The sequence below is a fragment of the Streptopelia decaocto genome, assembly GCF_964273445.1.
Source record: "Streptopelia decaocto genome assembly, chromosome: 2".
NCBI classification, from domain to species: Eukaryota; Metazoa; Chordata; class Aves; order Columbiformes; family Columbidae; genus Streptopelia; species Streptopelia decaocto.
Window position 1 is genome coordinate 6,634,429 of NC_138655.1, and position 23,235 is coordinate 6,657,663.

The window sequence follows — 23,235 nt, forward strand, 5'->3', positions numbered from 1 at the left end:
TTTCACTTGGGTAGCAGTTGCACTGCAGATAAATTGACTTCTAAGTAATCAAATTGATTAATCATACAACTTCTCATTAATAAAGCACTGGTGTTTGATAAGAAGTGTTCTTTTTCCATCTAGCACTGATGCAGCTACTCCAAAAGACATAAAGTTCATGCCTGGCATAATACAAGAACTAGGAGTGTCATTCAAATAAAATTGCATTGATGATAAGAGTTCTTTTCCACAGACAGTTTGCTAATATTTTCATCTTTTCGGCAACATATGAAAAACCTAGCCTGTTTCAGCCTAACAGAAAAGCATTATTCAAACCCACCTTTTTATGTCACATAGGAGTCATCTGTGTTTTCTTCTTCTTTTCTTCTGTATAGTTAATGGCCTTTTGGCCACAATATTTCACTTTTCCACTTCTTGAAAAAGGAAGACAGTGCATCAGAGAATAGCCCATGTAGGATTAATTGTGGGAATTGGAGTATGCCCAGAAATCCCTGGTTAGATGGGAGAAGAGGAATTCATAGCTGCAAATTTCACTCCTCTTCAGACATAGGAATGTTAATGTAGAGATTCCTGTTATCCTTTTTCATATTTATTGGCATAGCAGCCATCTTTCTAACTAAATTCCATTTTTCCTGTTTCTGTTTATTTATTTATTTCTGTATGTTCCAGGGCATGTGCTATGTCCTGACCCCAAAATAAAATCATATGAAAAAAAGATGGGAGGCAGAGGGAGAGGGAACAGAGAAGGGGTGAGGGAAGGTGAAACAAGGCAAGGTGGGGAAAAGAGGAAAAACAAGGTGTTAGCTTTGCAAAAGAACTAAAACTTTGTAAAAGACTGAAACTCTGATATTGTATTTTCAAGGAAGGGCAATTTGTATTTTTCTCTTTTTTCCTTTTGAAATTAGCAAAGCTTCTCTATCTCCTCCTAGACCTGCTGTGTCTACAGGGCTATGAAATTGCCAAGCCTTTTTTAAGTTTGTTTTTGTTTTTCTTAACTGTCTACCAAGGGAGATGTTTTATAAACAATAGTTGATTATTTGCAAACTTAAGGCATCGTTAAGATTCTGATTTTACTGATTTAGAACTTCATTATGTAAGTTGTATATGTTGTTCAACATCTAAAAAAACCCCAAATAAATTAATTAAAAAATCACAAACAGTATTTAAAATAGCTTTTACTTGTAATTATTCCATATAAAAAATCCAGACTCCAGAAATGTAGTTTACATCAGAATTTCATCTGGAATTGCCAATTTTATTTGGAAATGGCTTTATTTTTTGGTCTCAGACTTCTCTGCTTTGGTGTGAGTGTGGTATGGAAAGCATATCTTTCATGTGTTAGCATGTGTTCGTAATGAGTGGTTTTAAAAGCACAGGATACTTTCAATGCCTTACTTATGCAAATGGTGATTAGTTGTGATTTGGTTTCCAGCAGATGTCCAATGCATAATAATTCTGAAATAGTAAGAGGGCTGATATACTGTTCTTTATGAGGTATAATAACAAGTATCTTCAATCAGTGTGTTCAGAGCACCATTTGTGATAATGACTGATGAAGTCTTTAATCTTCCATTTCCTGAAGATAGATGGCTGATCTTTAGAAAGAACTAAATGATTTCCTAGCTGTAGCAAAAAAAAACCCTGGTAGCCAATAATGTGACAATAACTGGTTTCTTTAATCATTGACATATTTCTTTTTTTTTGGCTCTTACTTTTTGATCAGGCATATGCAGGGTACAGCAAGGCGATGATCAGCATAATATAGAGTTCAAAACTGAGTTTAATTTGGGATTAGGCCTAAAATGTGATGCTGAAAAATCTTTGCAATCTTTTCACAGTGGGTGTTTAATGAAAATGTCATGAAATCGTCTGGAGATTCTTATGAGACTTGAGACAGGAGGTTGATGGAGTCTCCTAGAGAAAATCCTCAGGAATTGCTCATATTGAGCTGATAATTGGTTCCTTTTGAAAAATTCCAGTTGTTTTGTTGTTTTTTTTTTTTTTTCCTCCTATTTTTCTGCAATGTTTATGTATTGGAAAGAATCAGACTGCTACATTTTCTTTACAAATCTCCTTGTTTCGCTGCATATCACTGTGAAAAAGTCAATCACACCTGGACTTGTATAACTGAGAAGAAGGTTTTTATCACCAATTTAGAGTATTTGTGAGTAGAGCGGTAAAAGGCAGACTGAGCAAGGAGAATTCATTTCTCTTTCACAGCTACTATTACACTTATATGCTGAAGAACTTATTTGGCTCCCATCACCGTAATTTCTCACTTTGGGGCTGAAAGCCACTGATGTGGTTCACAGTCATTCACTTGATTGACATTCTTTGAGTTATCATTTTCCCTTCAATTTTAGCATTGATTTTTGAGCAGGTTTATAGGAGCGGGCTTGGGACAGATGTTTTCCTTCTTTCTTCCCTGAAATGGAGTGCACAAACAGCAGGAGCAGTCTTTCTACTCTTCACTTTAGGAAGTGGACTTGGCTGCTCTCTGCCTTTCGATAGAGTGCTCTAGGATTCTGTTTTTCTTTTCTCTCAGTATTTTTTCCCAGTGGTACTTTGTTGAAAAATTATTTTCATACGCCCTCAAGAACACTACAATAATTCCCACTGACTGATGATGAAAGGCTTCTTGATAGGAGGCCTCTCATAGATTCTGAGCTGACAGCATTTCCAACAGAAGCACAGATGCCAACAACAGCACAGTCAAGATCCATCATTTGGAAGCCAACCCTTCGCTATTGGCAAGTGTCCCAGACAGCAGCTCAGGGACTGGGGAATGAGAAAAAAAAATTAAAAAAAAATAAAAAAAATATCCTTGTTTTCCAACCACTTTGTCTTGTTTTGTAAAAACAAATCTTCAAGTAACAGCCAGAGCATGTACCTCTGTTCAAAGCCATCATGCCAGTCATGACAACTCAAGAATCAGTTTCACAGCTAATATGAATTGTAAGTTTTGGTGTAGTGATTGGGAGGAACATTTAGAAGTGCAGTCTCCACATGATTAGCGTGTGCACAAATGACTGCCCTGGCTTCAATGATCTCATGAGTTCTCTGAGGATCAGACAAGTTTCAGCAGTCTGACAAAGAGAAAAAAATGCACTAAGAGAATAGAAATGGCTCAGTGTGTTATGATTCTCAAAAGTATAACCAGACAGGGGTGAAAAACATTAGACGAAAGTTTATCCAGTATAGATAAAGCATTTTTTGAAGTTTCATAGCAAGGTAAGAGCATTAGATGCTCTTCAGTACAAGAATAACTCTTCCTGATGTTGATTTGACTTAATCACATGTTCAGAGTTTCTACTGGAGTGTAGAATGGGTAATGCTTCAGGAAAGTTCTCTGCATAGCCAAGAAAAGTGTGTGAGTATTCAGGCAGTTAGATGTGAGTATTGGGATGAGAATCTGTGTCTAAGGATTTATTTAGGATAAGCTAGACACAGTCAGATGCATATGAGCTTACACTACTCCTTCGATTTGCATAAACCTTGTGAAATCAAGCTTCCAGTCAGTGTGGGTTTACAATAACATTTACTTCTGCTGTTCGCAGCTTCATAGTACAGTTTTTTAATAGGGTCTGGTGCATTGATGATGTCTGTGCACTCAGTCACTTTGTTATCCCAGGATGGCTGGGTGTGTCGTGAAGTGTGAAGGAGCTACAGTATTATTCATCTGTGGCCTCTGGTTTCTAGCAAGTCAGATAAGGCCAACAGCCTGTTCCCAGCACTTTACCTTCCTGGTCATGTTCACAGAATCATAGAATGGTTTGAGTCGGAAAATGTCCTTAAAGGACATCTAGTCCAAGCCCCTGCAATGAGCAGGGACATCTTCACCCAGCTCAGGTTGCTCAGAGCCCCATCCAGCCTGGCCTGGGATGTCTCCAGGGATGGGGCATCCACCACCTCTCTGGGCAACCTGGGCCAGTGTTTCACCATCCTCAGTGTAAAACAATTTTTTCTTATATCTCGCCTGAATCTACCCTAATTCAGTTTAAACCATTACCCCTCTTCCTATTGTAATAGGCCCTATTAAAAAGTCTGTCCCAATCTTTCTAATAAGCTCCCTTTAGGTATTGAAAGGCTACAATAAGGACTCTCAAGCTATTCCCAAACTCTTTCTCTGTGCAAGAGAAAGACACAAAGTTAGTTGAAGGCACTATGTATCTGCTTTTTGATAACCTGAGCCAAAAGTCATTGTCATCTCACAGGTTTTTGTCATGTCTTGAGACAATCTTCAACGTCTCTGTTGGAATTAGATCTACCTGGTGGTGGTAGACAGAGTTGACTCATGAGAAGCAAGGGTGAAAGCTGGAATAGGACATAGAGGTGCCTCCAAAGCAGTGATAAGTCATGATCTTGAGGGAGACAAAGCACTGTTTCTGCTCTACATATTTTGTTTATTTTGTAAACAAATACAGTTTGACCCTCCAGAGCTGTCAGTCAAATGATCTTTCTGCTCTGATCATTAGAAGTATTTTATTTAAAACCATAAAATGATGGTCTGCAGGATAAATGGTAAGCTACTTATGGCTCATGAAATTTGATTGTCTTTGAGTTGAAATTACTTGAGGGCTGGTATATGTACCATGCATAATACAGGAGGTATCTACAAGGTTAAGAAAATGAACCTGTGAAAATGTAATACTTATGCAAATTTATACAGCTCCAGATATTCAAAAGTTCCCCATTTTATTGCAGTAAATTATACCAAATTAATATAATTACCTTAAAGTAACATACCCAGCAAAGTTTCTGATTAGTCATTACTTGTGTTTCATTATTAAAATAGAAATTCTGGATTTCTGAAGTGATAAAAAGACTGTATATTGTTTCATAATTGGTTTTGCAATTTGATGTATATTTGCATGCATGTCAAAGAGTTATAAATGATTCATTGCCTGACAGTGCCATAAGTGAAGACTTTAGGAGTGCAGCATAATGACAGTATTAGATATTGAGCTGTTTCCTGGCAGCAAAAAACATAGAGAACACATCCCCCCACATCAAAGAAAACAGGCCAGCATTATAGCACCTAGGCCAAAGAAGAGCATTTCTTGTATGGACTGTTTGCAAGAAGGAAGGTGTCTGTAACCAGGGCTGTAAATTGATTATTTTTGGGTTTGAATCGTTGAAATAAAGTAATACACCAGATAAACAAAAACGAAAACCAACTAAACAAAACAAAACAAAAACCCAAACAAACAAAAAACCAGGTCTTGGAACATTGTTAAGAAAAAAATCCAATGGATATCATTTGGTCACGTTGAAAACTTGAATTATCTGAGTTGTAGAACTCTCTGAGCTGCAGAACTGTCTTCAGCAATATAACTGGGAAAGGAATGGAAATTGATTTGTCTTACTTGTTTTTTACAATAAACCTTGGAGTAGGTTACTGCAAGAGATCTTCTATTGATTATTTTTCACAATAGAATAATGGACAAAATCCAGGTAACTTGAAAATAAATCACATGTTGAATCAATAATTTTTTTTTTTTTTTCAATTTTTATAAACGATAAGATAGTTGGTATAACACACTGCTGGAAGGTGCTTGTCTGAACTTTGTAGGATTTGCTACGATTGTGCAAAATGACAGCACTGACAATTCCTACAGTCCTTTTTCACAAAGGATGGGTACAGTGAGGACTGTGGCTCATGCCAATATTTGGGCAATTTGAGGAATTTCTGAAGTTGTCAGGGCTTCGGTTTGGATTTTCTTTTTTGTGTTTACCTCTGTCTCCTCAGTGAATATCTGATACTTACTGTGGTCAGTTGCAAAACACAAGACTTGTTGGACTTCTGTTTTGATCCAGTTTGACAGAGCCTACACAAATCTTCAGAGCCAAGAAGGGCTGGAAGGGGGATCCAGGGAACTACAGTCCTGTCAGTCTGACCTTGATGCCAGGGAAGGTCATGGGGCAGGTCATCCTGAGTGATGTCACATGACACGTACAAGAAAAGCAAGTGATCAGTCACAGTCAACATGGGTTTATGATAGGCAGGTCCTGTTTGACCAACCCAATCTCCTTCTAAAACAAGGTGACCCACCTAGTAGATGAGGGAAAGGCGGTGGATGTTGTGTACTTTGACTTCAGTAAGGCCTTTGACACCATTTCCCACAGCATTCTCCTGGAGAAGCTGCAGCTCATGGCCTGGATGGTTGTTCTCTGTGATGGATAAAGAACTTGCTGGAGGGCCGGGCCCAAAGAGTTGTGGTGAACGGAGGCAAATCCAGTTGGCGGCCAGTCAAGAATGGTGTCCCTAGGGCTCAGTATTGGGGTCAGTTCTGTTTAATCTCTTTATCAGTGATCTAGATGAAGGGATTGAGAGCACCCTCAGTAAGTTTGCAGATGACACAAAAGTTGGGTGACAGTGTTGATCTGCTGGAGGGTAGGAAAGCCATACAGAGGAATCTGGACAGGCTGGATCAATGGGCTGAGGCCAACTGTATGAAGTGTAGCAAGGCCAAGTGCCAGGTCCTGCACTTGTGTCACAACAACTCCAGGGAGCACTACAGGCTCGGGGAAGAGTGTCCGGAAAGATGCCTGGTGGAAAGGGATCTGGAGGTGTTGATTTACAGTGGCTGAATACGAACTTGCAGTGTGCCCAGGTGGCCAAAAAGGCCACCATCATCCTGGCTTGTGTCAGAAATAGTGTGGCTAGAAGGGCTAGAGAAGTCATAATTCCACTGTACTCGGTGCTGGTGAGGTTGCACCTGGAATCCCGTGTTCATTTTTGGGCCCCTCACTCAGGAAAGACTTTGAGGTGCTGGAGAGAGTTCAGAGAAGGTCAATGAAGCTGGTGAGGGGTCTGGAGCACAAGTCTGATGAGGAGTGGCTGAGGGAACTGGGGCTGTTTATCATGGAGAAAAGGAGGCTGAGGGGAGACCTTATCACTGTCTACAACTACTTGAAAGGAGGTTGGAGCATGGAGGGGGTTGGTCTCTTCTCCCAAGCAGCAAGTGATAAGACAACAGGAAATGGCCTCAAGTTGCACCAGAGGAGGTTTAGACTGGATGTTAGGAAAAAATTCTTAATGGAAAGGGCTGTCAGGCATTGAAACAGGCTGCCCAGGGCAGTGGTGGAGTCACCATCCCTGGAGGTGTTTAAAGGCTTGTAGATGAGGTTCTTAGGGACATGATCTAGTGCTAGAGTTAGGTTATGGTTTGACTCGATGATCCTCAGAGTCTCTTCCAATCAAAATGATCCTGTGATTCTATGAATACAAATCCTATTTTGCTCACATCTTTGGAGAAAAAACAAGAAGTCAATCGTGAACCAAGTAGAAAAAGGGGAACATGCAAGAACATTTGCAAATAATAATAAAAAAGTAATGGTACTATCAATAGAGACATTTTCTCTTCCCACCTGCATATGACTCATAGGAACCTACTTGGTAATACCGTGGTTGTGTAACAGACTGAAAGAAACAATAAAATAAAAAATCTGCCTTAGTAACGAAATGTCAAACTGCTTAAAAAAATGAACCCATAAAGGTTGAAGTAATTTGTCACTGCCAAAAGACAACTAAATATTTCCTCTTTAGCCACTGTTTGACAGTGTTAGTAGTGTTTAAATTTACCAAGCTAAGGAGGAGTTCAGAAATAATATTATGATTGTTTTAACTTTTATCTCCATTTGTGAAGACAAAGCTAATTGACTAGCATGCAGCAACTGCTCTGATTATAGAGATCTCTACACTGAAAACTTGGCAAATCTCTCACGTAAATGGTTGGTGGTTATGGTTTGTGCCATATCCCTTCTCTCCTACGAGACTCTATGTGATCAGGAACAAAATAATCCACTGGGATGCTATTTTCAGGTAATACCTACTGTAGAAGTCACTTCAGAAGCCAAATCAGTGGGGGTAGAATGACAGAATTCAAAGTGATTGTGGCCACCTGCAGAAGTAGTCTGAAAAGCAAATAATGCAAGTCGTAAACATGTTGTTCATAGGCAGGAATGAAAATGTATCACAAATCCCAAGAGGCTTATGTCCCTATACCCTTCATACTAAAATAATTCACAAGCCTTCTTAGTTTCTTTATGTCACCATGAGCTGTTGCAAGACAATAGATATCTGTTCCCCACAGCTCTTTCCAGTGAGCAAAAGCTCAGGCCATTGGACTGACGGGGAATATAGAGAAATGCGTCATTTTGGTCTGACATCTTTGAATTCTAGGTTTCCTAAGAAAAGCAAATATCTCTTATTTTATTTTGCATGATACTTGAATAATCATCTTCAGATTTTGCTTGTGGCAACATCAAACTCGTAAAGGTTTTCTTTCCTCAAAATGTGAACTGGAAATGAGGAAATTGATTATGCCATTCAAGTGGGACTTGTTTTTTTGTTAATCTTCTTAGTATTCTTTCCGCACTTTTTACCTGTCTGGTTCTTTATATGTTCCTTTCTTTGGACAGGAGGATACCTGTCTTTGCCTTTGAATCTTTCCTTCTGTACAAATGCCAAAAGCATTAATCTCAATGATATCTGAGAAGCAAATTCCAGAAACAGAGTACTACTTATTGGAGTCACCAGCAATCCATCCTCTCCCATTTCTTATTGCGCATCTTCCAAAGTAAGGTTCCAGTCTCACATCTCCATCTGATTTCTCTTTCCCCATAGATCAGGATCCAGGTTCACTTTGTCACCAAATTCCCCACTTTCTATCCGTGGAGTCTTTTTAACTCTGCTCATCTTATAGGTAATGCTGATAAAAAGTCAATAGTTTGCACCAGTGAGTACACCTTTCACTTCAAATATGTTTCTGTAACTCAGGCTACTGTTGTGTATCACTTGGGCTTGATTTGTGTACCATAAGTGCCAGATCTTCTTGGCTGGTATCTTTTACTCAATCTCCAAATTTGGAGCACAGTCTTCAAAATGAGCAACTTTTTCAGGCTGTGGCAACACCAAAAATCCATCCTTCATCTTTTACGACAAGTTGGTGCTCTAGTGTTTGGAGTAACTAACTCTTCCTCTGTATATGGACATATTTATAGCTGAGTATAGTTTTATTTTAAGAGAGTAGCAAGATGATGAGTGATTGGGATTTTTATGATTAAAACAGCAAGCAGTTTTGTGTGCTGCTGTCTCAAGGTCTTCACACAACTCAAGCACAGTTTCTTGGCAAATTTCTCTAGGCCCAAGCTAAGTTTTCATTGTCATGATCTGCTGCATAAAGAAAGCAAGCTTGGTTGTTATAGGTAGATTTCTTCAATGAGACTGCTGAGTTGATCCTGTGTTTGATGGCAGCATATCAGTCAGGACCCTCTTCCACTGATTCCAGTGATAATACTCCATATTAATAACAGGACTCATCAAATGTTTGATCACTGTGATATGAAGTTTTAAAGCAATTTTGGTGACTGTTTTGGAAGGATAAAAAAGGAGTCAAATTTCAGAAAGCCCAGATGGAGCAGTAGTGGGACAAGTGCAGTGCAACTTGAGTTATTTCTCAAAACTGAATGGTGTGCAGAGGTTACAGTGTCAGCCTAGTTCTCATAATCTATGTTGTAGCCCAATGGTATGCCATTTTCCTAACAAGTGGGAGATCCCAAATACTGTGCTGAGAGATAGGAAGGGGTGTTATGATCAGTTCACCACCTTTGTGGGAAACTGTGAAACAGGCATATATTATAGTAGGTTGGAATAAATTTTCTATAAAAACATCCTCTCTGCGTCCTACTGTTTACTGTTCCCCAGCTTAAAAAATTGCTATGACATCCTGTGTTTGATTATGATTCAGCTCGTGGCAATTTATCTAACTTCACAATGTACAGATGAGTACAAGGTATGTTTTAATTTGTATCTGTAGTGCATTAAGAGGGTATACAAGGTCTGTTATGGTGCTTAATGACAAGTCTTGAAATGTGAAAACATAATATTTAGATAACTTACAACCACTATTAAGAATGTCTTTAAAAAAAAAAAAAAAAAGAGAAATAAAGAAAACCCACGTAAATTAAAAAAAAAAAAAAAGAAAAAAAAAGAAAAAACAGAAAAAAAAAAAAAAAGAAGCGTGTTTCATTTCACTCTGAACAAGAAAATAATTTCGTTCTAAGTTGACCTAACATGTTCTTTTTTCCCCTGTTTGGGCATCAACCTGTAAAATCAATTATTCCTGTAGCTCTAGTCATACGTGAACAGACATCCAAGCCTGAAGTCACTTTCTCTGTAGTGGTGACTGACAGTATTTAATAGAGCCTGGCATTTCTAAATAGGAAACTATGGTCCTCGCTGTTGCTTTTATTAAATAAAGAGCATTTTGGAGTGACCATTTGCTCTGGGTCTGTGCATCAGAAAGCGATACTGAGCCAAGTAGTTTGGTGCATGCAAGTATGATAGAAGTTCACTATGTTTAATAGCATATTGTGACAAACACTATGAGAAAAATGGCATCTGCAAGAGAACTGGCTTTAGCTAATCTGGTTGTCAGATCCAAACTATTCCACATGCTCTGGCAAAGTAACTTCGGTTGACTCTTTTACCAGGCATGGCCATATCCTCCTGCAGGGAACACTGTGAGGGCAACACAAGATAGGACCTTCACTTCCCTACATGACTCTTCACTTCCATCTCATGTCATAGAATCATAGAATCATTTTGGTCAGAAGAGACCCTTGGAATCATAGAGTCCAACCATAACCTAACTCTAGCACTAAACCATGTCTCTCAATGTCTTTCTTATGATGAGGGGCCCAAAACTGAACACAGTATTCAAGGAGGGGCCCCACTAGTGCTGAGTACAGTGGCACAACCACTTCTCTAGTCCATCCAGTTCCTGCTTTTTCTCTCAGTTAGAGCTTTCCAAGATCACACTAGATCCAGATAAATACATGCTCTGGGACTGGTTGTCACCTCCTTGGAGCCATCAGTTACCATAGGGTGAAGAACCCAAATCATTATGTCTGAAACATTCACACTGTTTGAGGGAAGAAAATATCTATTCAAATCCAGGATGCCCTGCAGTTTTCGTCCTCTGAAATAGTTGTTCAGGTGATCATTCTGAGAATTAGTTTTCTCCAATGTAAAACCCAGAAAATGGTACTGATTTATTTATGATGCACTTCAGATTTTGTAAATGACAACCACTGTATAAAAACAGAGCCTGTTGATCTTTCTACGTTGTTTTATCAACATTGATATTTCAGTGTTTCCATGCTGGCATAAATACAGCCCCCCATTTAAAACCCGATTCTTTCCTCAAAAGGTTCAGAATTTAAAAAAGTAAATTAAAATAGAAGCTCTGTTACCTCTAAGCCCTGAAATATCACAGTTCATGAGAAGAGTACAGTTCAAAAATATATTAATTACCTTTTAGTAAGCACTGGGGTAGAACTTCTCTGCCCATATCTGAATTGTCCGCATCCAAGCTTCTAGTTTAATTTTCCTTCATATACAGTCTGTGCAAAGCAAGGAGCGTTTCTGGTGAATAACACATTATAACAGCAACATTTGAAGTAAAGAGGATGAAGTGTGCTCCAGAAATGTCTGTTTCTTTCTGTGTGCTATGAAGGGAGTCCAAGGTGATAAGCTGAGCTGGACATGTTCATAGATAAATATAAATGCTTTGCTGGACACCAATTTCACCATTCCTGTGAGCAAACTGGGATGTGTTAAAGCTTCGATCATTGCCACCTATGTAATTAATTGCAAACTTCTAAAAGTTTTAGTACTGGTTTTAGGAACATTAATTTATTTATTTATTCAATTATTGAGTATCAGATAATACATAGGACTGATGCAAAGAGCTAAATTCCTCTGCCAGCTGCTAAGCTGCATGATTACAGAGCATAAAGCCATCTACACCCCATCCAGAGTAGCAGCTGAATGTATCCTTCCCTGTTGCTATGTATGAAAATTGAATTAAAATATTTTTGGTATTTTCTGTTGTTCCGAATGCTGATTTTAATGGCACTGTTGCATTACGCCACTGAACAGGATCTGCTTCTACATGTGTGATTGTGTACATACAGGTGGGAGAGACAAAAAATTGTAAACAAGTGTCCTTTTAGAACTTGACTGGTTTTATGCCTGTTGCCTGCAGTGATGTGTAATAACAAGGCACTGCTTCAGCTCAGGGGTCCTTGTTTGATCACAGCGACAGAAGTGGATTTGCTTTCCTTATCTGTGAGTGAGTAGGATGGACTCTCTTTAATCAGAAAGGACAACGTACTAAGGCCCTTTTTGATGTCAGCACTGCGTTTGTTTAGAAGGATAGAATTTACACCATGTGTGTATTTATAAATATTAAATTTAAGATTACATATAAAGACCAGCTTTATATATATGTGTGTGTCTGTCTATCTCGTTATCTACGTATCTAAGCTGAACCCTTTTTTGCATAAACAATTATTTCCAAATGGTTTGAAAATCCACTGCTGTTTTTTTCCCTTGAAATCATTATTCACTATTGTTGTATTATCTCTTAGCCAAAGGATACTTCAGTGTGTCTTGTGAATGTTCCCTACATGGACTCTTAATAATAACAAGATGAAAATGTGGACTAATATGTGTTATCTTCATACATATATCCAACAGAGGGAAAGGAAACCATATGACTTTTCTTGTGCCAGATGATTCAGTGCTCATCTTGGAAGAAGTATGCCTCCTGTCAGACACCTGCTCTAACTTTCATGAGACATCTTCTCCAGTGCTTAATTTACTGCGAAAGAAATGTTTTTATGGCTTTAATTTTCTCTGTGGTGATATATAACCCCATAGATCAGGTGGAGGAAATTGCATTTTTTCTCTTCTTATTCATCATCACCTGAACTGTTTAAAAACTTCTATAGAATATGCTATGTATGTTTTTACATGGAACCATCATGATTGTAGACACTTGTGATGATATATAACTTGACCTCAAGACACCAAGTTCAGTTTTCAGAGTGATGTGGGAAATAGAATTCAGACAAACTGAGAAGATTTCAGAATTTGGTTTCATTTCTATCAAATAGAAACTTAAAAAAACTATGTGAAATGTTCCCTAAAGGAAAAATCTGGAAAAAAAAACACAGCAAACCAACACCTGGTCATGGATAAAAGCTTTTTGTTTTGTTTTGGACCTTTAAGCTGTATGATACATTTTTTTTACCTCAACATGATCTTGAAGAAAAAAAAAATGGAAAAAAAAAAAACAAACAAACAACGGAAGTTTTATTTGAAATCCAAAATCAAAATGTTTGGTTCTAAGACTGTCAGTATAAGACATTTAGAACTTTGTTAGTGTTCTACCAGAATTTTCTCCTAGAAGATCTTTAAGGGAAATTAATGTGACTTGTGGAATTATTTTTAACTAGAATTATATTTTTAGATGAATCAAATACTTTCTTGGCCACTTTTTTCCAAGCCACTAGTAATTAGAAATCTACAACTTATGTTTTGAACAATAACTTATAGTATTGAAACACTGAGACCCAACCATTACACCTGACCAGGATGATTGTCTTCTCCCTGTTCAGAGATGGCTCTTTATCAAGCCTTAAGGTTCTTGTTTATCAATGGTCTCAAGTCCAATACTTTCTTCCTGCTAATTTTGTACGAAGTGTAAATCAGCACTAAATCTGACACCAATCTCAAATATGATTTATTTTCACTGCATTATCATCCCAGTGGTTTTAACAAAGTGATTCTAAAAGTTAATGTAAATGTCAAATTGCGTCTTGCGTTTATGAAATACTAGCCTATGTTTTCTTACATGACAGATTTAGTGTTTTTTTTTAGTTTTTAGTTAGATGTTTTTCTAGCTATTGTCTTTTATTGACACTTTTGATTAGTGTTACTAGTGTCATATAAATCAAAGATAAATATAACATAATGATATTATTTTTCTTTTATTTTAGAGCTTTGAGTAATGAACCATCATATTATATAGCAGACTAGTAAATCAATACCATCAAGGCAATTCATTAAGTTGATAGAATATGCACATTCAAGTGCATCCCAGTCCAATATATCTGCTTATCTTACATGTTTGGTTCTAGGTTTCACTTTGTTTGATGGAAGGTACTTAATTTTCCCAATTTTCCATAACTCTTTCTCCCATAAGCATGTTGTCTTCCTGTTAGTAGATATTAGAAGAATGATGTTTATAGGAGCTGACTTATGTGGTTGTCACCCATCGCTCAAGAAAGTTCTGTGTTCACAGGTCTGCTGCTGACAGATGGAAAACACAGAGATGTATTATTTTTCTGCCAGATAAGATCAAGATTTGTGTACCATGTCTGTTCCATGTAGTCTACAGTCTTTCTGTTAAAGAAACATTTAAAGTCCCTTTTCTTTCTTGGCTGCCCATTTTCAATACACTTTTAGACATTTAATGTCTTGGGGACCTTTTCCTATGTCTCAAAGAATGCTAAATTCAGACAGCATTTAGAAAAAACTGCTGGTAGCACTGGCAGGTGACACATACACAGAGCGTGACTGAATATACAGTGTTTGCTGAGGAAACGATATGTCACTACAGAACGGCATTCACAAGTTGGCTACTGTGGACTTTCATGTCTTCGGTATGGTTTCATATTTGCTGACAGTTTTTCACTGTCTGGCACAGGGATCTAGTTATTTTCTACTGATCAGTGAATTGAGGGAGAGTTGTTTTGGTTTCATTTTTTTCCCCTGGCTGAATGGAAACGTACATATGCATATACATATTTTTATGTGGGTACATACAGATATATACAAGGTAATATAATATATATTATATTTTGGAAATCTTATCTTTTATGTCTACAAAAACACAAACATATGTAATATATGTGTAAAATACAAATAACTCTCATTTGTGTTCCTACACATGTGAAAGAATATTCCTCTGCTTGCATGCTTCAGTCTTATCCCTAATTACCAAAATTCCTTATCTTTTAATAATCTTGCTTTAAAATATATATATATATATATATAAAATGAGGTGCAAACAATAATGTATTAGCCCAAGCCATAATTATAATTTGATTTCCGAACACCAAATAACCGGAAATCTGTCCTAGGAAACACTCTCTGAAGTAGAGTTTGGAACTTGAATAAAATTTAGGCGACCAATATGGGCATGAAGATGAATGGGCAGACGCTGTGCTCTCAGAAACTATATTCATCTTGGAATGCTGACATTTATTCCTCTGTTTCAAGCAGTTCTCTAGATCTTTGCCAGAAATAGGCAAGGTGGCTAGTTCTGTCTGCTAATGAAAGACTGTTGGAGACTGCAAAACTTGTCTATTTAGCCTGGAATGGATTTTTAGTATCTTAAAATTCTTGACAAACAATTCGAATTTTAATTGGAATTTTGAAGCACTGTTTGAATTACATTAAACATAAAGCATCTAATTTACCAACTGTTAGTGCTATTGTTGAACGATGTACATAGTTAACATAGCTTGTGAAATTACTTTAATACGAAAAAAATACAAGCAACTTACTGCATATTACAAACTGTGAAATCCAGTTGGTGCTTTTGATATTAGATACATTTAATACACTGGAAGTGGATACTCAGAAATTGCTCTCTGCATTTGAATAATGAATTGGCATGAACCTTATTTAATTACACTGTTTCTTTTTCTCAAGTAATTTTCCTTTCTCTTTTTATAAAGGAAAAGTACATTTATAAAGCAATATACTCTGATTATAGGACAAATCTGTTGACTGAAAAGAGCATTACACAGGAAACGTATTCATTTAAAAGACTGATTTATTTAAATGTATTCAGCAAGGATATTGTCAAGAATGTTTAGTTTGTTTGGGGTTGTTGATTGTGTAGGCTATTTTACTTGGCTGGGTAAATCTAGAAGAACACCTTAGAGGACAGATGGATAAAGGGCAGTGACAGTCCATTGTTGGGCAATAGGTTTGCTGAACAAGATCAACTTGAACTGAACACATTTCTGAAACAGTAGGCAGTTGTTTTCAGCTGGCATTTGGCAAGGTTTTTCACTATGTCATCACTCCTCAGTAAACTGAGAAATGGATAAATTAAGGCTATATGTACATAATTCTTCATGATATCCTGCAGACATACCTTAAGTGATCGATCCCTTTTGATATAATGTGTGCACTTAGGTGCTCACCTGACACAGGAAAATTAGTTGCTCTATTTCATCACTGAGAAGCAAGGAGCTACGAACTATTTTACATTTATCCAGCTGCTGAGGTGAGCAGTTCAGCTGCCGGCATCACTGGCATCAGAGTTCTCTACCACAGTGCACAGGGGAGTTTCCCAAACTGGGAGAACCTCAGAGGATCAAGCAGGCAGAGCTACAGAGTTTCATATATCACAGGAAAAAAAAAAAACCCAAATCATTGCAGATTCTGCAATCATCACCATTATTTGCAGCTTTTTGTATTATCTTCCTGATTGCCTCGTTTTCCATCATGTCAGGAAAGATATTGAAGTGCTGGAGCGGGTCCAGAAAAGAGCAACGAGACCGGTAAAGGGACTTGAACACAAGACCTATGGGGAGAGGCTGAGGGAGCTGGGCTTGTTTAGTCTGGAGAAGAGGAGGCTTAGAGGTGATCTCAGCACTCTCTAGAACTACCTGAAGAGAAGTTCGAGCCAGGTGGGGATTGGTCTCTTCTCCCAGGCAGTCAGCAATAGGACAAGGGGGCAAGGGGAAATTTAGGCTGGATATTAGAAAGAAATTCTTTACAGAAAGAGTGGTCAGGTGTTGGAATGGCTGCCCAGGGTGGAATGGCTGGACTCACCGGCTCTGGAGGTTTTTAAACCGAGATTGGACATGGCACTTACTAAGTGCCATAATCTAGTAAATGGACTGGAGTTGGACCAAGGGTTGGACTTGGTGATCTCTGAGGTCTTTTCCAACCCAGTTGATTCTGTGATTCTGTCTTGTCTTTCTTGATCTATTTTACCTCTGTTGATGTTGGCATAATGGAAGTCATACTTTTCTCTGGTGTCAGTATTATTAGCTTTTATGTTGTCATCCATCCTCAGTATCAGAGTACCTTTAGGGAGTAAGCCTTGAAGTGAAGATGTGGCAGGCATTCACATGCTCCCAAAATTTTCAACAGAAAGGGGCAAAAGCCAGACATAGAGTCTACTCTTACAGATAGAGAAGGGTCTTGGAAAAGGAAATCAGTGCAGATTCATTTTCCAAGTAGTCTAGAAAAATCTGTCTACCTGGAAACTAATGAGATTAAGAAAACAGTAGACCAAAAGAATTAACTCAAAAGGTCATGAGAATCATTACAAAGGAACCTAACATACTTTGGCAATAAATATTACATCCATCATGCTTTTTACAAGCTGGGATTTTCAGCTTCAGTATAAACATTTGTTTTAATAGGAGTTTTGTCTTAACCAGAATTAAACTGATATCTGTCCTCCTGATTTAAGAAACCCAGAGAGCTGAGTGTTTTGTAGCTGTTTAATTGGTCACAGCCACTGTTTTTTCCCAGCTGCTAGTCTTACAGCAGTGTTTTTCCTTAGAATAACATGTACCATGTTTGTTACTGAACTATTGTGTTCTGAATCTATGTTTCAGGCTATAGCCTAGGAAATAGGGGACCACCTAAATAAATGTGCAGAAGAAATGAAAATAGCAAATGTGGAAGGTTTGCAATCTTCAGGTCATCTCAAAAGAAGACATTTCTTGACATTTCCCAGCTTAGTGAAGAGTGATGGATAAACTGTTTATAATGACATCATCTGACAGCTGCCTGCCCTGATGGGTTCCCTGCAGACGAGGATGCACAGATCTTAGTTTGCATTAGCTTATATTGTCCCTGTGGTGGGTTTAATAATCACTCTTATGTCCTGCTCTCCATCCTATTCATGTGTGACAACTTTCAGAAGAAACAGTCCTGTGAGAGCAGTGATGTCTGTAAGCCACTGAAGGACCAGAGATTTGGAGCTTGTTGTCCTTTTTCTATCATGCTCTTTCCACCTTGACAAGATGATTTTTCAGATGAGCCTGGATGTTCCCATTAAACAACTGTTTTTCAAAGTCAGCTGCTATTTTATAGAGTTTCATCAAAAAGGTTCAACTGAATGATATGGCCCCTTAGTCATGTGTGGCACAGCCTGGATTGTGCCCGTTTGGCATTGCCTTGGGTTGTGACTGTGCATTCCTGTTCCTCCCGTGCAATGGTATTCTCAAGGCACAACACCATCTTTGGCACAGATATTTCTTCCAGAGAGCTGGGACAGGAAGAGAAAGGAGATCTGGGACCAATCTTTTCAGATCTCTAGGCACACATTTATATCATCTGCATCTTGACAAATTATAAAGAACAAATTTGGACAAACACTAAAAAAAAAAATAATAAATAGAGCTAATTTATAAAGATTTTCAACAACTTCAATTCACACATTTTTTTTAAGCTCAGTTCCAGATTTTATTTTTAGTTTTAAGTGGTAATCAATGCCAAGAAAGCCTGCAAATAGCTGTATTAAAATGCAGTCTTGCACAATACCATGTTATAGTATTGATGTGAACTATGAAATTATCTCACATTTTTGCTTCTGTTTATCAGTTTAGCATTTAAACACCAGAGTAATTTTTTGCCTAAAAAAAATCAGCGATGTATTATAAGACATTTTTCATTGCATTATATATATCAATTGCCTTCCAATTTTCTGTTGTTTCCAGCAGTATTTCTATATTCCATGGTGAGAGTAAAATACATTCATGCTGAGGGTGGAGGTTTTGAAGCCTTCCAAGAGCAACTAACTCCATCAATTTTCATCATCAACCATTTCTTTGTGAGTCAGGATGAGCATTCCCCTTTGTGTCTACCACAGAATGCTAGTTAATATATTGAAGATTTGCATGAGAAAGCTGAGAGAAACACCCCAGCTTAAGCCAAGTAATGAAACACAGGCTTTAGGGAAGTCAAAGGGAGAAAACCACAGGAGATGAACTGGTGTGTGGTTGGTGAGTCTTCGCTGTTGCTCTAGGAGATGCAAAACCAGCATCTGAAAAGGCAACCAGTACCTAGTGGGCATTTAGGAATTGTATTCTTACCCCATCAGTGATAAGCAGTAGACTAAGTTACAAACTGTTCATGTTTCTCCATAGTCATGCAACAGTGAGAGCTTTATCCTGGTGCCTTTGTGCAGCCCATATGCTGTAAAAAGCAGATTCAGATGTATTCTCCATTTACATGATCTTTCAAGGACAGAGCACCTAGGTGGCTTTCTCACTTCTCTGTTTTCACAACCCTTTCTTCTTCTGCAATACACACAACTTAGTCCTGTTTCGGGGAACAACAACCAGACATAATCATTGATTGCAAGTGCTCAAATACCATTTTACTGCATCATTGGATGAAAACTGTAAAATGCATAGACAGACCACAGAAACACTAACTGTTACTGATAGTTGTCATACTACTCCTTGCAATTCTCCATGAAACCCTGGGCACAAAACCACAGTTTAATAAATAGTTCTATTTTAAGTCTGAGCAGTGCAAATTTCAAATATGACTAATTTATACAAGCGGTGTTTTTTGACAGAAGTGAAAAGTTTTGATTTATGGCACCCTAATGCAAACTCAGCTTATGTTCTAAGTGTAAATATGTTGTCTTGGAAATTTTTGTGTGAAACATGCTGTGATCTGTCCAATTACATCTCCTCCCACAAGAAATATACTAATCTAGAGATTGATCCTGGAGTACAGAGTGAGTCATATTTGTTGATAGGATAGGAATGCCATCTATATTTTTTTCGCTAGTATGCATAACAAAGCATACTGTGATACTATCAAGCTACAAGATTTGCAGAGAGGGATAAGAGACCATGAGGAAAAAGGAAAGTGAGTGTATCCATCTTTATAGTCCTTTCCACTCCTCCTATCGCAGAGGGTATGTTTTGCACAGCACTGTCTACATTATGGGGAGATGTTGGCTCTGCAGTGGGATATGTGTGAAGGACAGAGATGGACTTCTCTGTTGGACTATTTGGACTGAGGGTCTTCGTACATGTGATGACGTTGCTGGGACCTAACGGGCAAAGTGTACATGTAGAATGAGATACTATTATGGTTATGCACCTGATTAGTTAGGTGGCTAGAAGGTAGGGATGGTTAAAACCTCTCTTGAGTGCCAGCTGCTTGATTAGAAATGAAAGGCTTCCCACAGCTGGATTTTTGTGGAAACCTCTGGTACAAATGCAAACCATTAATTTTAATCTCTGTGTTTTGTTTTCTCGATACTTTTGTTGCACAGGGCAGTTTTTATGTCCCGTCTGAAAACTGCATGCAGCACGCATACAAATGGCATAAGGACCTCTGTCTTCTGCTCTTGAATGCTCAAAGAGGACTTCACATGTACTACACCCTCATAATGAAGGAGATTCCTGATTTACCACAGCTGAAGTTGGGTAAGTCAGCAGACATTTAAAATCACTGAATATTTTACACTGCTGCATTTTCAATAAACATTTTAGTACCAAATTCTTGGGCTATTCATAGATTTTAGAGGATTTTTGTCCTTGTTTTCTGATTAGTGTTTATTTTGGCACACAGTTAAAGATTATTGCCTTTTAAACTTATGAAAATACTTTTATAAGATGTGGCCTTATATGTAGAGAAGTAAAATGTTTTGATAAATTTCTCAAAATATTACCTTTCAGTGATTTTTTCGGCCTTACTTTTTGAAGAACTAGATTTCCAGTTCTGAAATGCCATGAAGTCTGGGGAAGACTCTAACATATTTTTTACTCTTGATTAAATGTATTTTTAAAACTGAAAAGAAAAATCTGACAGGTGATATGAGTGTTTTTAAAAAATACTCCCGCATTTACCATTTGCTTTTTATTTCTGCCCTGACAGTTACGTAATTACAACTTGCTATTTAAAATTATTCTGCTTTTCTTCCTAATTCAATTGTTTAATAGATTTTCTGATTTTGGCAGAAGCTTTTTTTGTCTGGTCAGGCCTCATAGGTCCAATGTGCAAGTGCTGGCTGGCTTGATTTGTGGGATGCAGCTTTGCAATTTGTGTTTACTTATGTGGGGACTGGTCTCTTCTCCCAGGCAGTCAGCAATAGGACAAGGGGGCATGGGCTTCAACTCTGCCAGGGGAAATTGAGGCTGGATATTAGAAAGCAATTCTTTGCAGAGAGAGTGGTCAGGCATTGGAATGGCTGCCCAGGGAGGTGCTGGACTCACCGGCTCTGGAGGTTTTTAAACTGAGATTGGACATGGCACTTACTAAGTGCCATGATCTAGTAAATGGACTGGAGTTGGACCAAGGGTTGGACTTGGTGATCTCTGAGGTCTTTTCCAACCCAGTTGATTCTGTGATTCTGTATGTAATGACAACATGACTTGTGAAAACGAGGCACATCTCCAACTAATTTCTGCTCTCCCATCTGCTTCTTTGAATTCAAGAAATATGGCTCATGATTTCACATCTGTGTTTTTGTGTCTTTGTCATTAGGTGTACGGGTTTTGAAGTTATTAGTTTGTTATATTTCAAAGATAATCATATTAGGACAGTCAATTGCATTGGCCAGTAGATTTGAAAAGAGAAAAAAAAAAAAAACATTTTCCAGTTTCACTGTACAGTGTTTGTATCCAAGAACTAACAAATATATTACATTATGCTTTACAGTCTTATGACCTTCATAGCTCCTATTTTCCACTTCATGCCTTTGTCCTGAATATATATTTCACTTCAAGATAACCTAAAACTTATAGGGTGAGACAAGCATATATTATGTTATTCAATCCAGCAACGGGGAAAAAAAAAAAAATACAGCATTTTTATTTGCAACTTATGAGTTCTCAGAATCCAATAGGCAACAGAACACATGCTTCAGGCATCCTGGTTAATAGGCATATATAACAGATGATCTGTGTCTCACCTGGACAGGGTTATAGGTTGGGCAATGGCAGAGTTACATGTGGTTGGTTGACCACAACTCCAGAACAACATCAGAGCACATATTGGCTTTCTAAATACAATTAGCTTGGTTTTCAAATTACTACTGTTACTGAAGCAGCCACTTAATTTGCAAATGTACTTGTTGTAACGCATGCAAATTGGCTAAATGTAAATGCCCTTTTTAGCCTCTTGAGCAGAGTGCAATTTGCATTATTTTATTCATAGTCTGAAAATCTACTGAAGATTTGGTTTTAAGGCTAATCTTCTGGTGCCTGTTGCAAACCTGTGCAAAATTATGGGGGCTAAGATTCACCCAGTATGATGAATATGAAGCAAACTTTTATATCTATCATCTTCTTACAGTCATTGGGGAGAAACAGGCCCATTTAGGACAATAAAATGTTATCTGACAAGTAGTGCTTTCTGATTGTGACGGCATGGATGGCACCTTGTGCTTACTCATTTTTCTCCACTGACAAGGAGTAGAATACAAGTGTCTCATTCATTTGTAAACATCTGCATTGGTCAGATTAATCTTGTCATTTGTTCTAAAGATAGTTAAGATAAATCCAAGACTATAAATCTCTGCAGAATTTCTTAATTTGTTTTTCTAGTTTTCTGAGTAGTATATAAAAAAAAAATAGTTTAAACATTGAAAGTGGGGAGGATTGTGTCCAAAATTTTACCATCTACGGATGGTCTTTTCAATATGTTACCCATCTCAGTCTGTCCTTTTCCATTCCTGAGTACTATTTAAAAAGAGTCATTTGGGGACTAGGGAGGGGAATTGGCCTGTTGGTTGTTCTGCTTTGTTTCTTTATGGATACTATTAGAAAATTCCATGTTTCAAAATCAAGTTGCCCAAGTTGGAGAGTTGATTTATGTTCTCCTTTGCCTTATAGTCTGTGGTGCATTTAAAGTGGAGTCTCTGTGCTGGGTTTTCTCAGGACTACCTTAAAATGCTGCTGTTTGCTGGAGGAGTGGAGAGGTACTTCACACTCCACAGGCAATACAGATGTGCCCAATCTTTTACTTGTGAGACATCTGGTACCACTTACACAGTCCTATGTCGCACAACAGGGAGAGCCATTTCTTGCACATCATTTGCTCAGACTTCGCAATGGTGAGACTTTGCCTTCAGCTCTGGAGTTGGACACAAATACCAAAGGCTAATAAGCAAACTTCTAGTAAAAGAGAGGTTAGACAATGAAAAGCCAAATTATGTTTTATTTGTCCTGAAAACAACATTTCAGAACTTCTATATGTTTAGTTGTCCAGGTTACATAAGCAGAAGTTGTACCTCCACCTGCACGAGTACAAGGTGGGATGTGGAGTGCCCACATCCAAACTGAAACTTGTCTCTGTTGGGGAAGAATATCAAATGACCT

The 23,235-nt window shown here is 37.9% G+C and overlaps 1 protein-coding gene across 1 annotated transcript in view; it reads left to right on the forward strand.

The window, feature by feature from the left end:
• The window catches only part of FAM135B (family with sequence similarity 135 member B), a gene marked incomplete at both ends in the record, with an annotated part of 144,170 nt that overhangs the window by 94,002 nt on the left and 26,933 nt on the right, over nt 1–23,235 (forward strand). Inside the window, one exon of the mRNA XM_082045143.1 lies at nt 20,187–20,340. Coding sequence (XP_081901269.1) covers nt 20,187–20,340 — 154 coding nt within the window. The remainder of the gene's footprint in view (nt 1–20,186; nt 20,341–23,235) is intronic.